Here is a 25,829-nt window from a genome sequence, read left to right as displayed (position 1 = left end):
CTATATCCTGTCTCGCCTGATCATCCTGTCTTGCCCAATATAGCCTGATACATCTCTCAAAGCATGCATTCTATCTCACCCAACACATCTCTCAAGGCAGGATACAACTGTCCATCACACTTGAAGACATTCTGTCTCCCTGATACATTTACCTATATAAACTCCAGCCCTCAGTCGATCAGGGAGGCAGTTGGGACTTTACCCTCAGTCAATCGAGGAGGCAGTTGGGACTTTACCCTCTATCTCTTGGTCGACGTCTTACAAAATAAAAAGCATTTAAGTTCTGTTTGGTGGGTGTGATTGGAGATCCTACAGCAACAAGTACTCAGACCCACATGGGTCAGAGATTCCCCTGGAAGGGGAATCCCACAGAACTCGTTCGTTACCAAATTTTTGGCACCCGTCATTGGGGCTGAGAGCTGCTTGCAGTTCTGGTGGCCTCTGGGGAATGGAAATTTCTACCTCATTTTCCAAGCAGCTGCTCAGCACTTTTTAGGCAGAGGACATGACCAAGAATTGCCAGCTTACCTGGATGTCCCCAGCTACCTGCATTTGGAAAACTGAAACTTGCCCCTAAAGAAAGGCATTGGGCTTACCCCTACTTGGGCAGTTGCATAGTATTTGGAGAACCCCGTTTGCAGTATTCTGCCCATAGTGTTATAAGGACTCACTAGGGGTTCATTTGACAGGCCTACTTGTAAAAGAGCTATTTGCTGTGAACAGCACTTTGGTGTGTTGTTTGTGCAAGTTAATATAGGAAATCAGCCATCTATCCCAGTTACTATTCCTTTATGATGTATACTACAAAACTGGGCTGTGTATAGCTATGAGCCCACGAAAAAAATATATATAATTTTCTTTTGTAATAATGCATGGTCACAATATACACTGAGAGATCAAGAGAAGTGGCCTACAAATGGAAGTTTAAATTATAACCAAAGTGATAGAAAAATGTTATAAATTGTTGGTACAAATGTCAGAGGAGTTCTGAAATAAGAAAAAGAAACTCATTGTGTTTCCACAGCCAGATCCTTCAGATGAGTGGCCCTTGCCTCCACCTCTGGTGGAACAAGCAGCCGAGACAGGGACTCGCCCACAATCCACCATCCTTTACTAGTTCAGGCTTATTTGCCTGATCCAGTTCCTGGGCCCGTTCTCAGCTCAGCCCCCACCTTGATTTCATGCCAGCTAGGGACTCACAAAGTATCTACTCAAAGGAAAAGAACCTGGTCCAGCTAAGAACATGCTCTCCCCCTCTTGTACATGTAAAGGTATTCAGTTTGGCCAGGAACGCTCTTCCACAGTGGGGCTATACCCCTTAAGAAAAATGAAATGAAGATGGACAATCAGCCAGAATGATGTGGGTATACCATCCACCACCCTACTTGAGCAGCTTCTCACTGTTTTATTGACCTCAGAGGAATACCTATTAGTACTGGAGAAAGCTAGGGAAGAAGCCAACCGACTACACACCGAGGACCCCAAGACCTGGTAAGAGCCAGTGCCAAGGAAGCTGTCCCCTACTGCAATCCTGAATGGGATCCCACCAACAATAAGGAAGGTAGGATCCAACATTTCTAGGCATGCATACAGGCAGGATTGTGGAAAGGGGTACCCAAAATCAAAAGTACACGAATTAAGGGAGGAACCTAAAGAAAATCCACCTGCCTTTCTGGAATGGATTCTGGAGGCTTACTGTAAATACACAGATGTGGCCAGAAAATACCCGATTAGTTAATATGACCTTTACCAGACAAAGTTTGCCCACTATCCAACAAAAACTGCAAAAATTGGAAGGGGCCTTAACCCTGCCAGTGGCCCATCTAGTGGAAGGAGGTAAAGTATTTGGGATTTGAAATCTCACAGGGGCAAAGAAATCTATTGCCCAATAGGAAGCCATTTCCCTAAAATCTGTAACCAGTTACACAAGTTTCTGGGAATGGCCAGCTTTTATTGCATCTGGATTCCAGGCTTTGGGCTTGTCATCAAACCCCTATGTAAGGCCTCGAAAGAGGAAGAAAAAGAACCTGACTGCCTCCATTTCAGCCCTCCTGGATCTCTGGTATCCCTTTGATTTCTTTGTACAAGAGAGATAAGGGGTAAGGTTAGGCATTTTGACTAAGAATTTGGGAAGCCAGAAGCAGCCAGTGGCATATTTTTCTAAGCAATTAGAACCTGTGACTAAAGGATCGCCCTCATATTTGCAGTCAGTGGCCACAACTTGCAATGTACTCGAAGAAGCTGAAAAGTTTAACCTAGGTTAGCCTATTACAGTGCACACTACACACCATATGCTCCCCCTCTTAGACTCTAATACATTGACAAGTTTATTGTGTTTGTGGTACTTTGGGTTAATTAGAGACTATTTGTGGAATACTAATCCTCTGACATAGCCTCCACTCCACCTATAGACCTTCTGAGATATTCTCAGGAGTTGGACCATTGTTATCCTGGGTTTTTAAGCTCTTTTTGAGGGTAGATGGGGTAGTTTGGGTAAGTAGTGTTATACTTTGGTCTAAGTATCCAAGTTAAACTGCTTTTATTGCTAGTAAGTAGGCTGGTTGTTAGCAAATTTATTTTTCCGGCTGTTGATTGTTACTAGTAGCATGAACTTTTAGAGTATAAGCTGGTGAGATTAATTTTTTTAATATCCCAGCTAGAGATACGGCCTTTAACTGACCTAAAGAGGGTTGTTGTGATTTAATTTTTTTAGTCTAACCTTAAAAATAGAGTTGATGTCCTTATAGGTCAATAACCCTAAATAAACCTGAAGCAGGTGTTTTCTCTTGGACATATTAAAAAATACATAAAAAGAAGTTTAGATGGACTTGTGCCACAATAAATGCATTTAAGATCAACTAATTCAGAGACTGTTAAAAGTGTGGCCAATGAATGAACATTTGATTATATAGGACAGTAGTTTTGAAAATACCATAGCTGTACTGTTACTTATCTGCTGGAGAACATCCCAGATTTGCTTACATTCTGTGCCTACAATATTGAGTTTAAGGATCTGGGTAAAGGGAATTTTAAACATAATTGCTTCTATTCTTGGAAAAGTAGAAGTATAAAATGTTAAGAATGCAAATGTCACTGTGACCTCTTCTACTGACAACTGGCTTATGCTAGATCATTTTCTGGCACCTACGGAGTGGCTTTCACAGGTTGATAACTTTTTGTAAGATGCGAGACATCTGAAATATTCAGGTTTTCCTTCTACAGTTCCATCTCAAAACAATACACAGAGCTTGAGTTTTCTGTCATTTGATTTTAAAAGGAAGGTTGATTCATAATACTTATACCTGCCTCTCTGGACCACCACACATCATGATTGTGTGCAAATAAATGGCCAAGTTTATTCTAGCCCATCTGACTTGACTGACCAACCTCTTGAGGCACCTGATATGGAATGGTATATGGATGGCAGCAGTTTTATGGACCAAAGGAAGCATCAAGTTGGGTATGCAAGGTTATACTTCCCAGGCCCTTCCACCCGATATCTCAGATTTCTTTTTTTTTTTTCTTACTTTTGTTAATTTTATTTTTCCTATTTCACTTATAAAACTCCTCAAGAAACAGAAGCATTTTTTGTTTTTTACTTTTTTATTGTCACAAGATTGTACATATCTGTCGAGTTCAGAGTTGAATATCACTACTGTGTGCAATATGTGATGCTCATATAAGGATAATTACTATATTCAACATTATACAATGTAATCATTTTTCATGTCCCTTTACCAATTCCACTTTTACCCCACCTCCCCCTTCCCCTTTCCCACCTCTGGTAACTTAGTTCTATTCTTTCCTTTTGAAAGTTCAACATATTATTGTGATTGCTATATCTTTCTTTTTTTTTTATATTTATTTGTTTATTTTTTAGATCCCACTTATGAGTGAGAACATGTGGTATTTCTCTCTCTGTGCCTGGCTTATTTCACTTAACATGATTTTCTCTAAATTCATTCATGTTGCTGCAAATGGCAAGATTATATTCTTTTTTATGGCAGAGTAGTATTCCCTTGTGTATATTTACTACATTTTCCTTATCCAGTCATCTGTTGATGGACATTTCTGTTGGTTCCATACTTTGGCTATTGTAAATAGAGCTACTGTAAATAGAGCTTGGCTATTGTAAATAGAGCTGCAGTAAACATGAGAGTGCAGGTATACGTTCAACAAGATGATATCCATTCCTTTGGGTATACACCCAGCAGTGGGATTGCTGGATTCCATAGCAGTTCTATCAGGAGTTGTTTGAGGAGCGTCCATCCTGTTTCCATAATGGCTGCACCAATTCACAATCCCACCAACAGTGTAGGAGGGTTCCCCTTTCTCTGCATCCTCATCAGCGTTTGTTATTCTCTGTCTTTTTGATAACAGCCAGTCTAAGTGAGGTGAGATGATATCTCAATGTGGTTTTGATTCACATTTCCCTGATGCTGAATGATGTTGAGAATTTTGAGCATTTTTGCATTTTTTCATGTGTCTTTTGGCTATTTGTATATTTTCCTGTGACAAATGCCTTTTCAGTTCCTTTGCCCACTTCTTAATTGGGTTATTTGGTTTTTTACCATTAAGTTGTTTGAGTTCCTTAAATATTCGGGATATTAATCCCTTGTCAGGTACACCGTATGCAAGTATTTTCCTCCACTCTGTTGGTTGTCTTTGCACTCTTTTAACTGTTTCTTTTGCTGTACAGAAGATTTCTAGTTTGATCCAAACCCATTTATTTTTCCTTTTGTTGCCTGTGCTTTTGGGGTTATATTCATAAAATCTTTGCCCAATCCTACTTCCTGAAGTGTTTCCCCTGTGTTTTCTTTTAGTAACTTTATAGTTTCAGATCTTACATTTAAGTCTTTAAACAATTTGAGTTGATTCTGGTACATGGTGAGAGGTATGGATCTAGTTTCTTCTTTCTACTTATGGATGTCCAGTTTTCTCAGCACCATTTATTGAAGAGGCAGTCTTTACCCAAATGTATGTCCTTGGTGCCTTTGTCGAAGATCAGTTGGCTGTAGATTTGTGGGTTGACTTCCGGGTTCTCTATTCTGTTTCATTGGTCCAAGTGTCTGTTTTTATGCCAATACCATGCTGTTTTAGTTATTATGGCTTTGTAGTATAGTTTCATGTCAGGGAGTGGTATGCCTCTGGCTTTATTTATTTATTTATTTTGCTGATTGCTTTGGCTGTTCGAGGTCTTTTGTTGTTCCATATGAATGTTAGGATTGTTTCTTCTATTTCTGTGAAGAATGTCATTGCTATTTTGATAAGTACTGCATTGAATCTGTAGCTCACTTTGGGAAGTAAGGACATTTTCACAATTAATTCTTCCAATCAAAGAGCAAGGGATGCCTTTCCAACTTTTGGTGTCCTCTTTAATTTCTTTCAACAGTAATCTGTAGTTCTCATTTTAGAGATCTTTCTACTTCCTTGGTTAATTTTAATCCTAGGTATTTTATTTTTCTGATGACTACTGTAAATAGGCTTACTTTCTTGATTTCTTTTTCTGCTAGTTCATTGTTGGAGTATAAAAATGCTACTGTTTTTGTATGTTGATTTCATATCCTGAAACTTGACTGAAATCATTTATCAACTCTTGAGTTTTTTTGTAGAGTCTTTAGGCTTTTTTATATACAGGATCATATCATCTGCAGAGAAAGTTTGACTTCATCTTTTCCAATCTGGAAGCCCTTTAATTCTTTCTCTTGCCGGACTGTTCTGGCTAGTACTTCCAACACTACATTAAATAGGAGAGGTAAGAGTGGGCATCCCGTCTCGTACCTGTTCTTAATTCAAGATGATATTGGCGTTGGGTTTGTCCTATATGGTTTTTATTGTATTGAGATGCTTTCCTTCTATGCCTAATTTGCTGAGAGTCTTTATCATGAAAAGATGTTAAATTTTGTCAAATGCTTTTTCTGCATCTATTGAGATCATCATAGGTTTCTGTCCTTGATATTGTTGATGTGGTATATCACATTTTTTGCCTTGCATATGTTGAAACATCCTTGCATCTTGGGATGAATCCCACTTGATCGTGGTGTATAATTTTTTTGATGTGTTCCTCTACTCTATTTGCTAATATTTTATTGCGGATGTTTGCATCTGTGTTCATCAGAGATATTGGCCTGTAGTTTTCTTTTTGTTGTTGTTGCATCTTTCTCTGGTTTTAGTATTAGGGTGATGTTGGCCTCATAAATGAATTTGGGAGAATTTGGTCTCTTTCACTTTTTTGGAATAGTATGAAGAGAATCAAAATTAATTCCTCTTTAAATGTTTGGTAGAATTCAGCAGTAAAGCCATCTGGTCCTGGTCTTTTCTTTGTTTGGAGATTGCTTGTTATTGATCTGTTCAAGTATTTATATCTTCTGTATTGTCTTAGTAGTTTGTTTTGTCCAGAAATTTATCCATTTCCTCCAGGTTTTCAAATTTGTTGGCACATAGTTGTTTATAATAGTCCCTAATGATTCTTTGTATTCCTGTGGTATTGGTCGTAATGTCTCCTTTTCCATTTCTAATTTTTGTTATTTGGGTCTTCTCTCTCCTTTTTTAGCCAGCCTAGCTCATGGCTTGTCTATTTTGTTTATCTTCTCAGAAAAACAACTTTTTGATTCACTGAACTTTTGTATCTTTTTTTTTTTTTTTCCGGTTACTATTACATTTAGTTCTGCTCCGATCTTAATTATTTCTTCTGTCTACCAATTTGGGGATTGGATTGTTCTTGTTTTTCTAGTTCCTTGAGGTATAGCATTAGGTTATTTACTTGAAATCTTTCTATCCTTCTGATGTAAGCATTTATTGCAATAAACTTCCCTCTTAGAACTCCTTTTACAGTACCCCACAGGTTTTGGTATGATGTGTCTTTATTTTCATTAGTTTCAAGAAATTTTTTGATATCCTGTTTAATTTCTTTTTGGACCCATATGTTGTTTAGGAGCATGTTGTTTAATTTCCATGTGTTTGTATAAGTTCCAGAGTTTCACTTGTTATTGATTTCTGGTTTTAATATGTTGTGGTCTTAGAAGATACTTGAAATTATTTCAACTTTTTCAAATCTGTTGAGCCTTGATTTGTGACCGAACATGTAGTCTATCCTGGAGGATGTTCCGTGTGCTGATGAGAAGAATGTATATTCTGTGGTTGTTGGATGAACTATTCTGTAGATATGTGTCAAGTCCAACTGGTCTAAGTGTGGTTTAAATCCTGTGTTTCTCTATTGATTTGTTGCCTAGATGATCTGTCCAGTGTTGTCACAGAGGTGTTCAGGTCCATAAGAAGACTCTAGATTCCATGAACAAAGAGAGGTTGATGCAAAAACATCAGTTAAAAGTTTGTAAAGTGAAATTTTCCCATGATTGGTTTTTAATTCCAGCTCTTTTAAATGATGTTTCCAGGATTAACAAATACCATAGCTAATCAAGAAATCACCAAGATCTTAGCACATCATCACGTGATGCTCATTCCTGTGGCCTGTAGACTAGCACAGAGCAGTACATCCTGAAGACTTGGGAAACACAACCTCTTCTCTCAAGTTTTAGGGTTTCAACAGGTTTACAGGGTATTGACATTTTAAGCTCTGGTGAATAGTTGTTAAGATGTTGGTGCTAATGGCATTTTCATAGATCCTTAAGTTTACTCTGTAAAAAAGCTTCTGTGGACAGGCTTATTGACCTGAGGATTCCCCAGGGGGATGGAGGGGTTGCATCTTGTCCTTGCTCTTAGAGCACCCATGGAAGAAAATAGAGTAGATATCACTGCCATTTTCTATTCTGTGTGTGAAATTAAATCTCACACAAACAAAACATCAAAGATTCCTGAGGAAACTTTCCTATGTCTTTATTCAGTGTCCCAGCAGCCTCTACACAAGCTGCCTACAGCCTGTTGGCAACAAAGTTACTTGAAGCAGGTTATGCTGGACCTAGTCCCTGGTCAATAATGAGTGAAAAGTGCATTTTGATTTTGAATTGTGTATGGACAAGCTTGCTGAGTCTCTTTACCATATTCTGAGCACCAGGTCTCTTTTGTTCTAACTTCAACCTCACTGATACTGGGATGAGCAGTACTGTATGTAGATGTTTTGGTGGTTAGGAATGAATGGGAAAAAGTGAAGATGATATGCATTTTTTAATTTGTATAGTATATAATAAAGACATGAGACCAGAAAGCTTAACTAATTGTTTTGACTCAAGCTCTAACCCTGGCTAGAGGAATCAAAGTACTAAATATGTTTTCATGATAGCTCATGCTCATGGGGCTATCCGGAGAGAGAGAGAAGTCTTTTGACCTCCAAGAACAAAGAAAATATACGTTGGAAACTACATACTCCTTGGAAGCCACAGTCTACAGGGAAAACCGAACAGATGAATTGGATCCTGAAAAGGGCCCTGGCCATCCTTTGTCAGGTAACAAATCTAACCTGGGTCCAAGTATTACCTATGGTTCCACTAAGGATATGGGTGGCCCCCAGGAGCAAGGTAAGTTTAAGTCCTTATGAAATTTTGTATGGGAAACCATTGACTCATCGGGCACACATTACCAACCCTTCCTCCCCAAAAGGAGAATTGCTTATAGAACAGTATGTAAAACAAATTGGAGCTGCTTTAACTCCAATGAGTTACATGAGTTTGCTTCTAACAAGATGGCTTACCCAACAGATGTCCCTCTATATACTGTAAAACTTGGTGACCAAGTCAAGACCTAGAGAGAGAAACACCCTGACTCACAGCTGCAACCAAAATAGGGTGGACCTTATAATATGTTACTTGTCACCCATTCTAGCAATAAAGCTGAAGGGACTCAAAACCTGGGAACATATCACCAGAGTAGAGAGATACAATCCAGGTGGCTGGGAAGTTCAGGCTATTACAGATTCAAAGTTGAAATTTACATATCACTGTATTTCTTTTCCTACAGGTTAGCTAGGCTTGGAAAGATAATTCTTCAATATGAATCTCTCAGACCCTAGCTATCTCTGGTAATCTCTCCCACTGATGGATATGTCATCCAAAACCCCAGTCAATTCTGGACCATCATGCCCCTCTTGTACATAAAGAGGTAGAGGGAAACCTACTTGGGACTCCTGAATAGCTTGTCAGGTTCAACTGAAGGTAGAGTTCCTATGCTAAATCTCCTTGTGTGTGGGGTGTACGTGACATCTACTAAAGGACACCCCCCTTTAGGATGAAAATGGAATCTGACAATTTTTGAATAACAGAAGCTCACTATAAAATCAGCTCCTGGGTTCTGAAAGGGATCACCATTGGCCCCTTGTGACTTGATGGTAATAGATCCATGGTTAGAAAGACTGGCATTACAAATAGCATCCTCAGGAGATACTATTATGATTTATGCTCCCTCAGGTTTTGTGTTTGTTTATAGCCAGGAAGCATAGCCCTGGGCCTATGAGTGCATTAGAAGGGCAGGGGCAGTGGGGTATCCAGAACAATGGTTATTGGGATATACAGTAACCCCTGAAGAAATTCATTTGCAGGCTCAGAAAATCCGCATGGGGATTCCTTAGAATTTGACAACCTTGTCCAGCAGGAAGTAGTAAACAAGATCTCTGAGACCTCATTCCTTCCCTAAGATGGAAGTTACTAATAGAAGGGGGAAATCTGTAAACATAGAGAACCCACCACACTCACATATATAGACACTATAAAACTAAATTTGTTTTCCTTTTATAGCTAGCCTAATAATTAACTAAGATTATATCAAAAGCAGACAATCCTATCTCACTTGATACAATCTCTCAAAGCAGGAAACAGCTGTCCATCACACATGCAGACATCCTGTTTCTCTCCAATATACTTACCTATATAAACCCTAGCCCTCACTCAATTAGGGAGGCAGATGGGACTTTACTCTGTCTCCCAGTTGACGTCTTCCAACATAAAAAGCCTTTCCTTTAAGTTCTGTTTGGTGGGTGTGATTGACAATCCTACAGTGGCAAGCACTCGGACTCACATGGGTCAGGAACTCCCCTCCCAGGGAAATCCTATGGGGTTCGTTAATTAACATCCTGACTATATCACTTCAAAAGTATTACCATATATAGTACTTTTTACTAAGTACTTTTATTTGCCTTGGATCTGCTAGTTTAGGGATCCAAGTTAAGAAAAAGCGCTTAGTAAATTGTAATGTTCCATATACATGTAGGCCATTATTTCAATCTTTCTAACCTCTCTGTTCCAAAATACAAGTGAATGCAGCAATCCTCACAATGGCCAAATCAAAGAATGCACTTTATTTCCTTTCTTCTTTAAGAATATCTTTTCACAATAATCATTTAGTAGCACTATGAATTTTCTAACTAGTTTTCTTCCCTATATATCTCAAATTTTTATTCTCATTTCAATCTCCATTCAAATGGCTCCTCAAATTTTGCCAAAAATATACATTTTAAATTATACCAGCTAGGTCACCTGTTTTGTACTTTTATTTTCACACGGAGGGTCTTTCTCTTACATTGTTTACGATTTTGTTTTTCACTCTGATATTTTGTTTAATTCTGATAATCATGTTGGACTTCTATCTGTAAATATCTCTTCCTTTTCATCAGTGGCTTCTATCTTCCTTGCCCAAAGAAAAGTCGGAAATTGTCTTCCAGCTTCTGGGAGGTAATCTATCATACTTGATAGAAGTATCTTTGTTTATGGTGGATGCTAACCATACCAGATCTTCAGGTAGGGTTGGCCATAATCTGATAGCCTAGGGTGGGGGCTGGCCATGCCAGAAACACCAACAATATGACTTAGGTTGAGGGATCTGGGTCACACAGTATCATTGAGACAGAGTCCAATTACATATGTAATCAATCACGCTTACATAATGGAGACCCCATAAAAACTCTGGATTCAGAAGCTCAGGTGAGCTTACCCGGTTGGCAATATTTCATGCATACTGACACACACTGATGCTGGGAGACTGTTGTCTTGACTCCACAAGGAGAGGACATCAGAAACTCCACATATGGAACTTTCCTAGACCTCATCCTTTGTGCTTTCTTTGGCTAATTTTAATCTGTATCCTTGTAATCTGTATACCTATAATCTGTAATCCGTTCATTAGTTTAATAGCTTTCAGTGAATTCTGTGAGTCCTGGCAAATTATTGAACCTGAGGGTGGTTTTGAGAACACTCCAAATTTGCAGGTAGTATCAGATGTGAGAGTGGTCTTGTAGAGGGCTGTTCAGTTTTACCCTCAAACTTTGCAGTTTGGGATACCTTACAAGGTCCCAATATAATGCAGAAATCTAGTTTCTCATGAAATTTGAAATTACTCTTTTCAATTGTACCAATGTGTATTATTTAATTCTCCATTTGATATCCCATAAGTAACACAAGGTTTTGTTTGTTATTTTTGTCTTTTGTTTGCTTTTTGTTTTTTGTACTTTGTCCTTCAACACATCCTTGGTCCTTGAAAAGCAAAGGCAAATGACAACAAAACTAGTAATTGTGGCACAGATGTACCAATCACTGGCTTAGTAAATTGCTTAGATAATCTTATTTAATTCTTGTACCAAATTATGAGGTACCCTCTATTAAACATCATTCTCTACCTTATTATGAAAACACTAAGGCACAAAGAGAAAAATTAATTTGTTCAGGGTCACAGAGGTAGTAAGAAGAGAGCCTAGGTAGACACAAATCCATTTTGATTTCTTAAACACTATGCAAATACTGCCTTTCATATAAAAGATTAACCTTATTTAAGAGTTTTACTTTTACTTGCTGTGCAGATAATAACTGTCTCCCCATATCTTTTCTTATTCCTTAGTCCTAGAGCCCTCAATTTTTAGCTAGGTACATGTCCTGTGAAATAAAAACTCAACTTCTCAGCTTCTCCTATTGAAACTGCCCTACAGAATTCATACATGTGATCAGAAATTAACTTCTATCTTGTTTAAGCCATTGTTATGTTGTGATTTTTGTGACTGGTAAATGAACCAAATTTAACTAAGCCATTATCTATCCTAGATGTCTTCCTTCCCTGAGGCTCTTGTTAGTATATGAGTGTTGATTTGACAGAAATACACAACCAAATGATAGATTTCCTTCTCCATTTAGAATATCTAAATAAATCATGTTTGGAAGCACTCTGGTGGACAAATATGATACTAAATTATACAGGGATACATAAAATTACATTGAAATCTCGTCTGGCAAAGACTTAGGTGGATACAAATATTTCCCTTTTATATTCACTCTCTTCCTCTCCATTAGAGCTTTACCTTAACCTACAAAAATGAGTCTCACCCAACCCTAAAAAATATATAAACACATAAATAAAAATTTCCCTCAAAACTGCCTCCACTTCCCACCTTCACTGGTGTCCCCCTCTTCCTTTCTTTCACCATTAGACTTTTTCAAAGAGCACTAGACTTGGTATTGAGATAGGAGGTGATCAGTTTCCAAGGGTTCAGGTTTCAAGCCACTGCCCTGGGTCTCAAACCACTATTCTAGGACTCAAGCTCCACCTCTGAGTCCTAAGCTATGGTGGCCTGTAGCATTTATTTTTTAGCACCAGCATGTGGAGATTGAGACCGAAGGGAGCAGACTTATGTAATCTCACCGGCCAAGCATGCTCTTTAAAAAGGAGTTTATTCCTTGAATGACCTTCCCCTGGAGGTGCTGAAGAGCACCAAATATTCTTGAATATATTCAGTCACATAATGGGATTTGATCAATTAGCATGTTCAGAAAGAGACCAACTAGGCATGTGCAAGACGAGGTTACATAACTGGGAACCACACCCTTATGTGAATATTCATTGGACAGCGTGAATATGGATACAGATAGCCAAACTATAAAAGTCAAATCAACAAAGGCAGCAAGGCTATTGCTCGCTCTCTTGGGGCCTGCCCACACTTAACCTGAGGTGTGTATTTCTTTCTTTTTATATCAAACTCACCTTAAGCAGGCTGCTATTCACTCTAGACTCAGCCTGTACCTTGTCTGTAATGTATATTTCTTATTTTTGCATTAAACTTGGTGTGGGCCCTGCTCAGGCTCTGGAGCTAGGCCACACTTTCTCTGTGAAGTCTGTATTTCTTATTCATTATATTAAACCTGTTTTCACTTTCTATCATGACTCTATTCTTGAATTCTTTCCTGTGGCAGAGTCAAGAACCTGTAAGAGGACAGGATGGGCCAAGGCCAGCCATTGGGCCTCCTTAGATCCTCTCCTCCAGTATCAGTATTTCCACTTCTTATACCTCACATCACTCTTCTACCCACCACAGTTACCTTGAGTCTGGCGCCTTAGACCACTCGGCCATCCTGACACGCGTACACACCACAGTTAAGAAACTGATAGCTAAATTTATCCTTCCTTTGAAATTCTCTCTTCTCAAACCTACCTTTCCAACGGGCCTCTAATCATTGGCGTTACTACCTTCAATGTACTCCCAAAATGCTGTATTCCATCCTTTAGGTCACTTATGGTCTTACTCAACATACTCTCATTTCAACATCATGCAACTGTATTTTCTCAACTATTATATCAAAATACATATGGTCAACCTTTTCCAGGTTACTAAGTACTCCAAATCTAAATAACTAACACAGTATAAGACGTTGCGTTGCCATTGAATACTGCCAAATACCTCCAATTCAACATTTCCAAACAGAACTGAATGATTAGTATGAAAAAAATCATAGGCTATGCTCTTTCATGAACACAGATAACCAAAAGAATTTAAGATTTCAGCAAAGTAAATCAGCAATATTAGAAAACAGAAAAAAGACAACTCATCATAACTAATTGAATTTCTCCCAGAAATATGAATTTAATATCAGAAAATTCTACCAATATAATTTATCCTCTAATAAAGAAAAAAAAGGATCACTACATACTATACACAGGAATTGAAATTCAACTTTGAACTCAACAAGTATGTTTCAATAAAAAGAGAAAAAGAAAATAAATATGATAATTCAGTAGAAACAGAAAGTGAGAAAATTCAACATTCATTCCTAATCTTAACACCTCATAGCAAAGGAGAAAAAGAGGACATCTTCAACCTAATAAAAGATACCTTCTAAAAACTACAGCAAATATTCTTAACAGTGAAACTATAGAAACAATTCCCTTCAAAGTGAGAGAAATAAATAAGAATGCTCACTATCACAACTTCTATTTGACTACACTGGAAGTACTGGTCAGCAAAATAAAACAAGAAAATTAAAATAAAATATAAGGAAGTTTCAGAAAAAAAAGTCTTTTGTCACAGGCAATATGATTTCTACATAGAAAACTCAAAAGAATCTACAAATTACTATAAATACAAATGCAACAAGGTACTCAGTAAATGCAATTTCCTTCCCTTCCTAAACTGGATCCCATCTTTCTAAGACTCCAAGCACTCAAACTTTTGTTGATACATTTTTTCTTCTATGGTAACACCATTATTTACCTCAGATTTCATTCACATCCATTACTGCCTTGCTAAGATTTCCAGGCGTGGTTCATCTAATTTAGATTTAAGAAATAGGAAAGCCCTTAAAAACTTTGGCAGATAACTATTCTCACCATTATAAGAAAATTTTACTAAACTGACTCTTACCAATCTCCAAATTCTAAAAATAACTCACCACTGCCCCTATGTACTGACTAAAAAACATGCCAAATGAATCAACAATGTAATGCTATCTTTTAAAAGATGACAATGGCCTATACTATAGAGCTTCTTAATGACAAAGTTAGCTATTAAATAATCTTCTCAAACATCTTATATTTTAATAATATTCAAAAGAAATTTCAGAGAATCCAGGAAAGCACAGCAAATATAGTGGAAGCAGTTATGTAAATTGCTACTTATGCACAATACAGGCCAAGAATGGTTTTAGGAAATGACTATAGAATAGTCAGCAACTGGAACAGAAAACACTGAAAGCATAGCATTCTACACAGCTTAGTGGTAAGTGCCTGAAAGAATTTAAGACCTTCCACAAAGAAATGTCACACCTTCAAGGTCATGATGGAAGAACTCTTTAAACTTGGAGGCAACCAAGAGGTAAAATGGTGCCAACTATTATAAGTGAGTTGTTCACAAATTCGGTCTAAGTCTCAATAGAAAATGAATGGACTCTATTCACACAGAATAATGCCGCCATACAAACGACAAAGAACTTTCTAAATGCTATCATTTCAAGCCAAATCATGTGTTTTCCAGAGTACTAATTATAGTTAAAAATCAAAGAGCACAAATTTTATCACATTTTGGTTCCCCCTTCCATAAGAGTGAATCCTGTTCTTAAAACAACATGTTAATAGAGAAGCCTGTTTCTCAATACAAGTAATTGATCAGCCACATGAAAGAAGCTAAAAGAAATTCAAAGCCAGGCACTGAGAAATCCATTGAACCTCAAGTTTTTATACCAAATGCAATCACTTTAGCCACATGGCTCCCCCAAAATACAAAGTGCTTTTAGGGCTCCCATTTTAATAATGCAATCCATGGACCATCAACACAAACTCACCATCTCTATCTTAAAGATCAGTTAGGTATAAGTTATTTATTTGGCTATTAAGAGATTTTGCTTACATAGAGAGCTGCTATATATTATTATAGATTATTCTAACTTGGGTTTTAATAGGATTTCAGTTTGAGTTAATGGTAATTTCAGGTTAAATCAATGGGTATCAGCCATTGAATTAATTTCAGCTTAACTGAATAATAATCAACTAAGATTACCAATATGAGGGGAACTGAACTAGGCACAGGGAACACAAAGAAAAATAAGAAACCTAATTTGGCCGCAAGAGTTCACAATCTAATGAATATATAAACAAGTAATTAGAAAATGAGTGAGTCACAACAGAGGAAGTAAATACCAGGGACTGTTACAGAAAAGGTAAGATATGCTCTGGGAAAAGGTCATATTCTTCTTTATTTTTAAGCCTCTAGGAAGGAGCAATTAATGTTTAGTGAAATGATCAATATCAGTCCTCCTCCCCATCTCTTTAGGCTAGAAATGTAGTAAGGTTGATAATACTTGTTTTTTAATGCTTTTACAAATCTCTGATAGCTATGTACCTTTTATCTGTTAAAATGGAAAAATAAACTACTATCTTCTTTTCTCTAAACAATGGAGTCAGACTCCTTAAGCCAAGCAATCCCTATTTATAAACTAAGGACTTACCCTGCCTTACCAGTCCTCATTCCCTGCCATACAAAAAATACCCTACACTCCAGCTTCTGACAATTCCCTAAACATATTCTGCAATTTCCTACCTTTCAGATTATGCACATGGTAACCCTTCTCCTGGAATCTCCTTTATACCTCCTCCTGCTCTCGTGAGTTGATATTCATCCTTGAAAACTCTATGTACATGTTATCATGTATCTCCAACATTCTTCAGATTCTTCCAAATACAGCCCTTTAAAGTCTTATTTTCATATTTATCATTTTTCTGTAAGCTCCTTCAGCTGTCTGAATTCAGGGCATTATCTTACTCTGTCATATTGTCACTGTTTAAAACAAAGTACTTAATAAATATTTAATAAATAAATAAATGATCACATGGAGAACCACTTCAATTCTCATCATATATCTCAGACTCTATATTATTCCAGGTTGGTCATCTATGTTAATCATACCATTTCATCCTCATACAATATATATAGTGCTATGTAAATTTTTGTTCCCTTCATGATCATTTGGATTGTTTTTTTTCTCTCGTGTATCTTGTTTTAATCAAGCAAATTTTTTGCAATTTATTTTGAAGGGGAAAAATCATGTTTTGTCAAATTCTCTTCTCTTCCTTCAGGCTTCCCTAGAGCCTGAGATTAAAATCTAATCTGACAATGTAAACAGAGATAACTGAACCATATATATAAAAAACCCATTATAAACCAAACCTTATAAGATCTCTAAATTGTTTTGTTGTAGTTTAAAAACACATAACAAAAAAATACTAAAAAATCACTACCCCAGTTACAAGTTCTAACTAAAACAACTTAAAACAAAGCCTTGCCTTCCTGTAATGAATCAAAAACCCAAAAGGGTATAAAACCCAAAGGAAAAAGAAGAAACTATCACACACACAGTAACTCTCTCCTTCAATATCTTACGAAACTTTTGTTGTTTTTTGTCTTAAAGGGTGATTTGGTATTTGAAGTGGTCCTTTTGATTGACATTTTAAAGAAGTACAAAGGATAAAAGTTGAAATGGATTTCTAATCATTGTAAAGATTGTCTCCCAAAAAATCGTGTATTTTCATCAAAAGTTACCATTAGATGGAGAGAGGACAGAGACAGCACTGATGTTACCAGACTGTTGATTATAAGAAATCATCATCAATTCAAAACAAAAAGTCACTATAGATCATCTGTCAAGACATGAAAAGAATTTATTTAAAATGTTCTTTTTAAAAAGTTTTTCTTGGCTGGCCAGTTAGCTCAGTTGGTTAGAGCACAGTGTTATAATAACAAGGTCAAGGGTTTGGATCCCCTTACTGGCCAGCTGCCAAAAAAAAAAAATGGTAAAAAGGTTTTGTTAAGTTATTCATCATTTTCCTGTGGAGTAAAACATTATCTATTCAGTCTTTAATGTAGCCCTTGGCCCAAACCTGCTATTAGCAATGCAAGCATCTTTACCAAATGCCCCCTGCCTACGTACATACACCTAAGGCAGTAAGAACCCAATAACAAAATTGCTGTAACGATATCTCCTTTTCACAGGTAATTTTTCTAACCTCTGCCTTCTCCATTCTCTGGCTTTGAACCTTCCCTCTCTTCATGTTTCTCTAAATTGTTTTATTGGCTCACATCCTTTCTCTCTGTCTGTCCTCTCCAAACTAAGCGCTTGTTTCTGTGGTCTGCCTACGTTTACCTGGTTTGTTCCTAAGACACTTACCTCTCAGACTGCCTCTGTTATGGACTGAATGTTTATGACCCTCCCACCCCCTAAAATTCATATATTGAATCCCTAACCCCCAAAGTGATTATATTTGGAGATGGGGCCTTTGGGAAGTAATTAGAGTTAGATCAAGTCATGAGGGTGGGGCCTTATAAGAGAAAGAGATGTCCTCTATCTCCCTGTGCATGCATGGAGGAAAGGCCACGTGAGGACACTGCAAGAAGGTGGCAGTCTGCAAGCCAAGAAAAGAGCCCTCATGAGAAACTGTATCAGCTGGCACCTTGATCTTGGACTTCCCAGCCTCCAGAACTGTGAGAAATAACATTCTGTTGTTTAAACCACCCAGTCTATGGTATTTTGTTATGGTAGACAAAGCAAATTAAGACAGCCTTCTATCCTGAGCTCCAAGCCCTAAAGCCCACAAACCAATGGCACTCCTCTAACCCCATACCTTTGCATTTAAAACTACCTTTTACATTGTTTTAAATTCACTCCATTTAAGTTACTGGACCTTATTATGTGGAATGACTCACACCACTCATCTTAGACAGAGATGAGGCAGCTATGGGGTTTGTCCCCACAGACACCAAGAGCCACACAATGCCAGCACCACCTGATTCAAATCATAACAATCACTGCCAGTCTCACTTAAACCAACTATCCTTTTATTAGAATCACAACTACTGGCTACGCAAAGACTGCTAATAATGGCTAGCACCAGTGACAAGAAGTATTTTTATTCTGCAGTTCTAAACAGAGACTAATAAGAAACAGAGAACACAGATTTATACAAATTTATTACCATTATTGTGTAAAATATACATACCACAAAATTTACCATTTTTACCATCTTTAAATGAACACTTCTGTGGCATTAAGTACTTTCACACTGCTGTGCAACCATCACCACCACCCATCACCAGAACTTTTTAATCTTCCCCAATGGAAACTCAGTACCCGTTAAACACTAACTCCCCATTCACCCTTCTCCCCAGCCCATGGCAACCACTATTTTGCTTTCTGTCTCTATGAATCTGACTACCCTAGGTACCTCAGATAAGTGGAGTCATACAATATTTGTCTTTTTGTGTCTGTCTTATTTCACTTAGCATAATGTCTTCATGGTTCAACCACATTGTACCATGTGTCAAAATTTCCTTCCTTTTTAAGACTGAATAATACTGCACTGTACATATACACCATACTTGGTTTATCCATTCATCTGTTGATAGATGCTTGAGTTGTTCCTACCATTTAACTATATGAAGAATGCTGCTATGAATACAGGTGTACAATATCTGTTCGAGTTCCCACTTTCACTTCTTTTGGGTATATATCCAGAAGTGTAATTGCTGTTGTGAAAGTTGGTTATACAAACTGAGCCATTCTTGTCATACCCAAACTAAATCAGAATCAAAGGGCCAGGAGGAAAAAGCACTCAGAGCACATAGCACCTGCTACAAGAATTTTCTTCAAGCCCAGCTGCTATAACAGCCTACTGTACTCTAAGACTAGTTTTGCTTAGTAGCTGCTAAAATGACCTGCCATGACTCTAAGAATATTAATTTTATCTACCATCTTCACTCACCAATCAAAGCCTGCCAACTTCCAACATTTCACTAGTGCCAAAGAGCTTTCTTTCAAAACAATATATAGCATTTCTTTTTCTTATAAAATCTCAACCCTTTCTTTCCTCTTTGGACATACAGGAGATCACCCTGATCTGTGTGTATGACCCGGACAGCTATCCTATTTTACCAAATAAAATGTTTTCTTAGAGATCTGTCTCTATGTTTTTCTGACTTTAACACTGTATCATATGATAATCCTATATTTATTTTTTTAAGAAACCACCATACCATTTTCCACAGCAGCTACATTTTACACTCCCATCAGTTACACAAGAATTCGAATTTTTCCACATCCTTGCCAACACTTACTTTGTTTTGTTTTGTTTTAATAATAGCCATTTTAATGGGAGTAAAGTGGTGTCTTACTGTGGTTTTGATTTACATTTCCCTAGTGACTAGAGATGCATGTGCTTACTGGCCATATGTGCATCTTCTTTGGAGAAATGTCTACTCAAGTCCTTTGCCCATTTTTTAATCTAGTGTTTTGTTGTTGCTGTTGTTGGGCTGTAGGAGTTCTTTATATGTTCTGGATATCAGTATTTTATCAGATACATGATTTGCAAATATTTTCTCCCATTCTATGGGCTGCCTTTTCACTCTGGTGATAGTGTCCTTTGATACATAAAAGTTTCTAATTTTAATGAAATTCAACTTATCTATTTTTTTCTTTTGTTGTCTGTGTTTTCATGTCATTTTTAAGAAAATACTGCCAAATCCAATGTCATGAAGCTTTCCCCCTGTGTTTTCTTCTAAGAGTTCTATAGCTTCAGCTCTTACATTTAGGCCTTTGATCCATTTTGAGTTAATTTTTGTATATGGTGTGGGAGCCAGACTTTAAAAAAAATTTTTTTTGAGCTTGAAAAGGAATCAAGTCCCTTGAACTAAGAAAAGGGAACAGCAAAGCAAGGAAGTAAGAAATAACAGTCAAGCCAGAGTATACAGACAGTGAAGCAAAGGTGGCCAGTAAATAACTTGAAGCCCCTCATGAAGATGATCCAGATAATCTAGTGTGTCTCAGATACACTATTGAAATTTTGAGGAGGATAATTCAATTCTTTGTTGTGCAGAACCGTCAGGTCACTGTAGGATGTTTAGCATACCTGGCTACAATCCACCAAATTCCAACAATGCCCCCACCCCCATCATTCTGACAACCAAAAAATGCCCCCATGTTTCCAAGCACCCTCTAAGGAGGGCAGTACCAGCCTTGTTTTAAATCTTTGAACAGAAAGTGCTAAAAGGGCAGAGTCTAGAAAGTCTGTTTATGTCTGTATTTCCAAACAGCACAGAACAAGTAAGAACTTCATCCACTTGTTTTATTACAAATCACTGGGTTCTTTTCAGTTTACTTTATGTTCCTTAAGCTGCCAAAACATAACCCCTTACATAATTTCAGGAATTCAATAGTATATTGGTAGCAGAACACTCCTCTTCCTGCAGAAGCCAGAAAGTTTAAGATATTTAATCTTCCTGATGTCTAGCAGCAAGGGCAAGGGCTTATCACCTATGCATAGGCAATCACATGCTCTAGCAGGGACTATACACCTGGAGCAAGTGATATAAAGAAACAAGGATTCAATTTAAGAAATTTAAAAAAAAATCAAGAGGACACAAATAAATGGAAAGATATCCCATGTTTATGAGTCGGAAGAATTAATATCATCAAAATGTCCATACTACCCAAAACAATCTACACATTCAAAAAATACCAATGACACTCTTGAAGAAACAGAAAAAATGAACCTAAAATTTGTATGGAACCAAAAAAGGCCCCATATAGCTAAAGCAATCCTGAGCAAGAAGAATAAAGTTAGAGGCATCACCATTCCTGACTTCAAAATATACTATAAAGCTATAGTAACCAAAACAGCATGGTACTAACATAAAAATAGGCAAACTGACCAATGGAACAGAGTATAGAGCCCCAAAATAAAACCACCCACTTACAGCCAACTGATTTTCAACAAAGGTGCCAAAATATACAATGCGGAAAGGACATCCTCTTTAATAAATGGTGCAGGAAAAACTTGGTATCCACATGCAGAAGACTGAAACTATACACCTGTCTCTCACCATAAACAAAAATCAACTCAAAATAGATCAAAGAACTAAATTTAAGACTTGAAACTATGAAACTGCTAGAAGAAAACATATGCAAAACACTACACAAAATGGGAGTGGGTAGCACTTTTTTTGAGGGAAACTACAAAGGCACGGGCAACTAAAGCAAAAATAAAAGAGACTACATCAAACTAAAAAGCTTCTGCATAGTAAGGGACACTATCAACAAAGTAAAGAGACAACCTACAGGATAGGAGAAAGTGTTTGCCAACTACACATCAGCTAATGGGCTAATATCTAGAATACATAAGGAACTTAAATGACTCAACAGCAAAAAAACAAATAACCCAATTTAAAAATGGGCAAAGGATCTGAACAGTCATTCTCAAAAGAAGACATGCAAATGGCCAACAGGCACATGAAATCACGTTCAAAATCACTAGTCATCATGAAATGCAAATTAAAACCGCAGTGAGATATCATCTCACTCCAGTTAGAATGGCTATCATCAATAAGACAAAAAGTAACAAATGCTGGCAAGTATGCAGAGAAAAAGGAACTCTTCTCCATTGCTGGTGGGACTGTAAATTGGTATAGCCACTGTAGAAAACAGTATGGAAGTTTCTCAGACAACTAAAAGTGGACCTACCCTACAATCCAGTATCTCACTACTGGGTATATACCCGAAGGAAATTAAATCAATATGTCAAAAAGACACCTGCACTCCCATGTTCATCGCAGCACTATTCACAATAGCCAAGAGATGGAATCAACCTAAATATCAATAGATAAATGGATAAAAAAAAACTGTGGTACACGATGGAATACTACTATTTAAAAAATGATATCCTATCATGTGTACCAACATGGATACAACTGGAAATAATCATATTAAGTGAAGTAAGTAAGGCAAAAAAAGACAAATACCACATGATTCATTCATATGTGGAATCTAAAAAAAGAGAAAGAGTGGTTCTCATAGAAGTAGAGAGTAGAATTGTTGGGGAGGTGGTGCAAGGAAAGGAGTGGTGGACTAAGGAGTAGAAAACTCTTCTATCTACCCTAAGTGAATCATTGTGCAGTATATGCATGTATTGAAACAACATATTGTACCCCACAAATACGTACAACTAAATGTTAAAATATTTTGAATTCAAAACAAAAGAGAGAAAGAAAGAAAGAAAGAAAGAAAGAAAGAAAGAAAGAAAGAAAGAAAGAAAGAAAGAAAGAAAGAAAGAAAGAAAGAAAGAAAGAAAAAGAAAAAACAGACACATTTACAATAGCATACAAAAGAATAAAATATCTACCTAGGAAGAAATTTAATAAAAGTGGTGAAACACTTGTAACACTGAAAACTATAAATATTGCTGAAAGAAATCAAAGACTGAAATAACAGAAATATATCTCCTGGTCATGGGTTGAAGACTTAATATTGTTAAGGTGAAAAAGGTACCCAAGGGGGTTTACAGATTCAATGTAATGTCTACCAAAATTCCAAAAGCCATTTTTTCAGAAGTTGAAAAGCTAATCTTCAAATTCATAAAGAATTGCTAGCAGCTCCAAATAACCAAAACAATACTGAAAAAGAATAACAAAGTTGGAACACCACTCTTCCCAATTTCAAAACTTACTACAAAGTTACAGTAATCAAAACAGTGTGTACTAGCATAAGTAAGGATAGACATATAGATGAATGGAATAGAACTGAGAGTCCAGAAACAAACCCAAACATCTATAGCCAATTGATTTTCAACAAGGGTGCCAATACTATTCAATGCGGAAAAAATCATCTCCAACAAATGGTGATGGGACAACTGAATATCCACATACAAAATAATTGAGTTGGACTCCCATCTCACTCCATGCACAAAAATGAACTCATATGGATCAACAACCTAACCATAATAGCTAAAACCATAAACTCTTTGAAGAAAAAGGGTAAATCTTCATGGCCTTGAATTTGGCAATGGATTCTCAGATACAACATCAAAATCACAAGCAAAAAAAGAAAAAAGATAAATTATTATTTTCTATAATATCAAAAGACATTATAAAAAAAGTGAAAAGTCAACCTATAGAAAGGAAGAAAATATCTGCAAACCATATATCTGATAAGGGTCTAGTGTCCAGATGATATAAAGAACTCTTACAACTCAACAAAATAAAACCAAACCACCCAACTAAAAATAACGGACAAAGGACCTGGACAGACATTTCTCCAAAAAATATACATAAAATGGTCAGCAAGTACACAAAAAAAGTTCAACATTATTAATTATTAGGAAAATGCAAATCAAAACCACAATGAAAGTTTCCGGCGGTGAAGACCTCCTCACGAGAACATGCCTCTCGCAAAGGATCTCCTCCATCCCTCTCCAGAAGAGGAGAAGAGGAAACACAAGAAGAAGCGCCTGGTGCAGAGTCCCAATTCCTATTTCATGGATGTGAAATGCCCAGGATGCTATAAAATCACCACGGTCTTTAGCCATGCACAAACGGTAGTTTTGTGCGTTGGCTGCTCCACTGTCCTCTGCCAGCCTACAGGAGGAAAAGCAAGGCTTACAGAAGGATGTTCCTTTAGGAGGAAGCAGCACTAAAAGCACCCTGAATCAAGATGAGTGGAAAACCCTCCCAATAAACACATTTTGGATATATAAAAAAAAAAAAAAAAAAAAAAAACCACAATGAAATACCACTTCATAGCAACTAGGATAGATATAGTAAATTTTTTAAAAACTGGGTAAGTGCTGGAGAGATGTGAAGAAATTAGAACCTTCATACATTACTGGTGTAAATGTAAAATGGTACAGCTGCTTTGGAAAACAAGTTGGTGGTTCCTCAAAAAGTTAAACGCAGAATTACATGACCCAGCAATTCCACTCTTAGGTATATACCCAGAAGAACTGGAAACAGGTACTCAAACAAATATATGCACACATACATTCACAGCGACACTATTTCACAATGGCCAAAATGTGGAAAAAACCCAAATGTCCATCAGCACATGAATGCATAAACAATTTGTGTATTAACAAACAATGAAATATTATTCAGCCATAAAAAAGTACTAATACATGTTACAACATGGATGAACCTCAAATCATTATGTTAAAGTGAAAGAATCTAGACACAAAAGGTCTTATATTGCATGACTGTATTTATTTGAAATAAGCAGAATATGTAAATCTATAGAAATAGAAAGCATACTGATGGTTGTCAAGGAAGGGCTCATGAGGAAGCAGGGAGGAAGGAGTGGAGAGTAACTGATTAATGGGTATGAGGTTTCCTTTTGGGGTGATGAAAATATCTTCGAATTAGAGCTGGTGGCTGCACAACATTGTCAATGTACTAAATGTCATTAAGAAGTCACATTAAAATGGTTAATTTTATATTAAGCAAATTTTACCTGAATAAAAAACCAAATACTTACAGAAGAGCTTAAAATCAAGAAGGACAAACACAATTTTGAAAAAAAAGGTAGAAGAACCCACCCTAGCTAATATCAAGACTTATCTAAAGGTACACTTATCAAAACAGCATGCTATTCTAAAAGAAATATACAAAAGAACCAAGAGAACAGAGAGAGAACTCAGAAACAAAACTATGAATATACAAAAACTTTTATATAGCAGAAATGGCATTACAAATCCACGGGAAATTGTAGCCTCTTCAAAAAATAGCACAGGGACAAATAGACACCCATATGGAAAAATGCAAATTTAGTCTCTACCTCACCATACACAAAAATCAATACCACACAAATTAAATCCCTAGATGTGAAAAATAAACTTTAAAACTACATTACTGAAAATAGAAGAGATTGTAACTTCAGGTTGGGAAAGCTTTCCCTACACAAACGACAAAAAGCAAGACCATAAATGAAAATATTGACAAATTTCAATTACATTAAAATTTAAAACTTCTGTAAAACTAAAGACACCACAAACAAAATATAAAAATAAGGTACCCAGTAGCAAGAATAAATGTATAATGCATGTAACTAATAAAGAATTCACCCAGAATGTATAAATAATTTGTATAAACGAGTAAGAAAAAGACAAACAACCCAAAAGAAAAATTGGCAAAAAATGTGAACAAGCAATTCAAAGAGTAGGAAACCCAAAAAACAAATAAAAAAAGAAAAGAAAAAATTTCACCTCACTAATAATCAGAGAAATATAAACAAAAATTGGCATAAGGTTAGCAAAGCATTTTAAAGTCTAACAATACCATCGTTTGTAAAAGACACAAGTGGGAGTGAAAACTGGTGGAA

At 36.7% G+C, this 25,829-nt stretch overlaps 2 protein-coding genes across 3 annotated transcripts in view; one reads left to right on the top strand and one right to left on the bottom strand.

The window, feature by feature from the left end:
* Positions 1-25,829, bottom strand: part of MAN1A2 (mannosidase alpha class 1A member 2) — a 199,182-nt gene that overhangs the window by 156,975 nt on the left and 16,378 nt on the right. The window lies entirely within an intron of this gene.
* On the top strand, positions 23,879-24,209 carry LOC134383073 (small ribosomal subunit protein eS27). Its single transcript, XM_063103759.1, has one exon. It carries the CDS (start codon positions 23,899-23,901, stop codon positions 24,151-24,153), a length of 255 nt encoding a protein of 84 aa, XP_062959829.1. The 5' UTR covers positions 23,879-23,898; the 3' UTR covers positions 24,154-24,209.

The sequence above is a fragment of the Cynocephalus volans genome, chromosome 8 (genome assembly GCF_027409185.1).
Source record: "Cynocephalus volans isolate mCynVol1 chromosome 8, mCynVol1.pri, whole genome shotgun sequence".
Lineage (NCBI taxonomy): Eukaryota > Metazoa > Chordata > Mammalia > Dermoptera > Cynocephalidae > Cynocephalus > Cynocephalus volans.
Note: the sequence above shows the minus strand (reverse complement) of the source record. Positions and strands in the feature narration are given on the sequence as shown.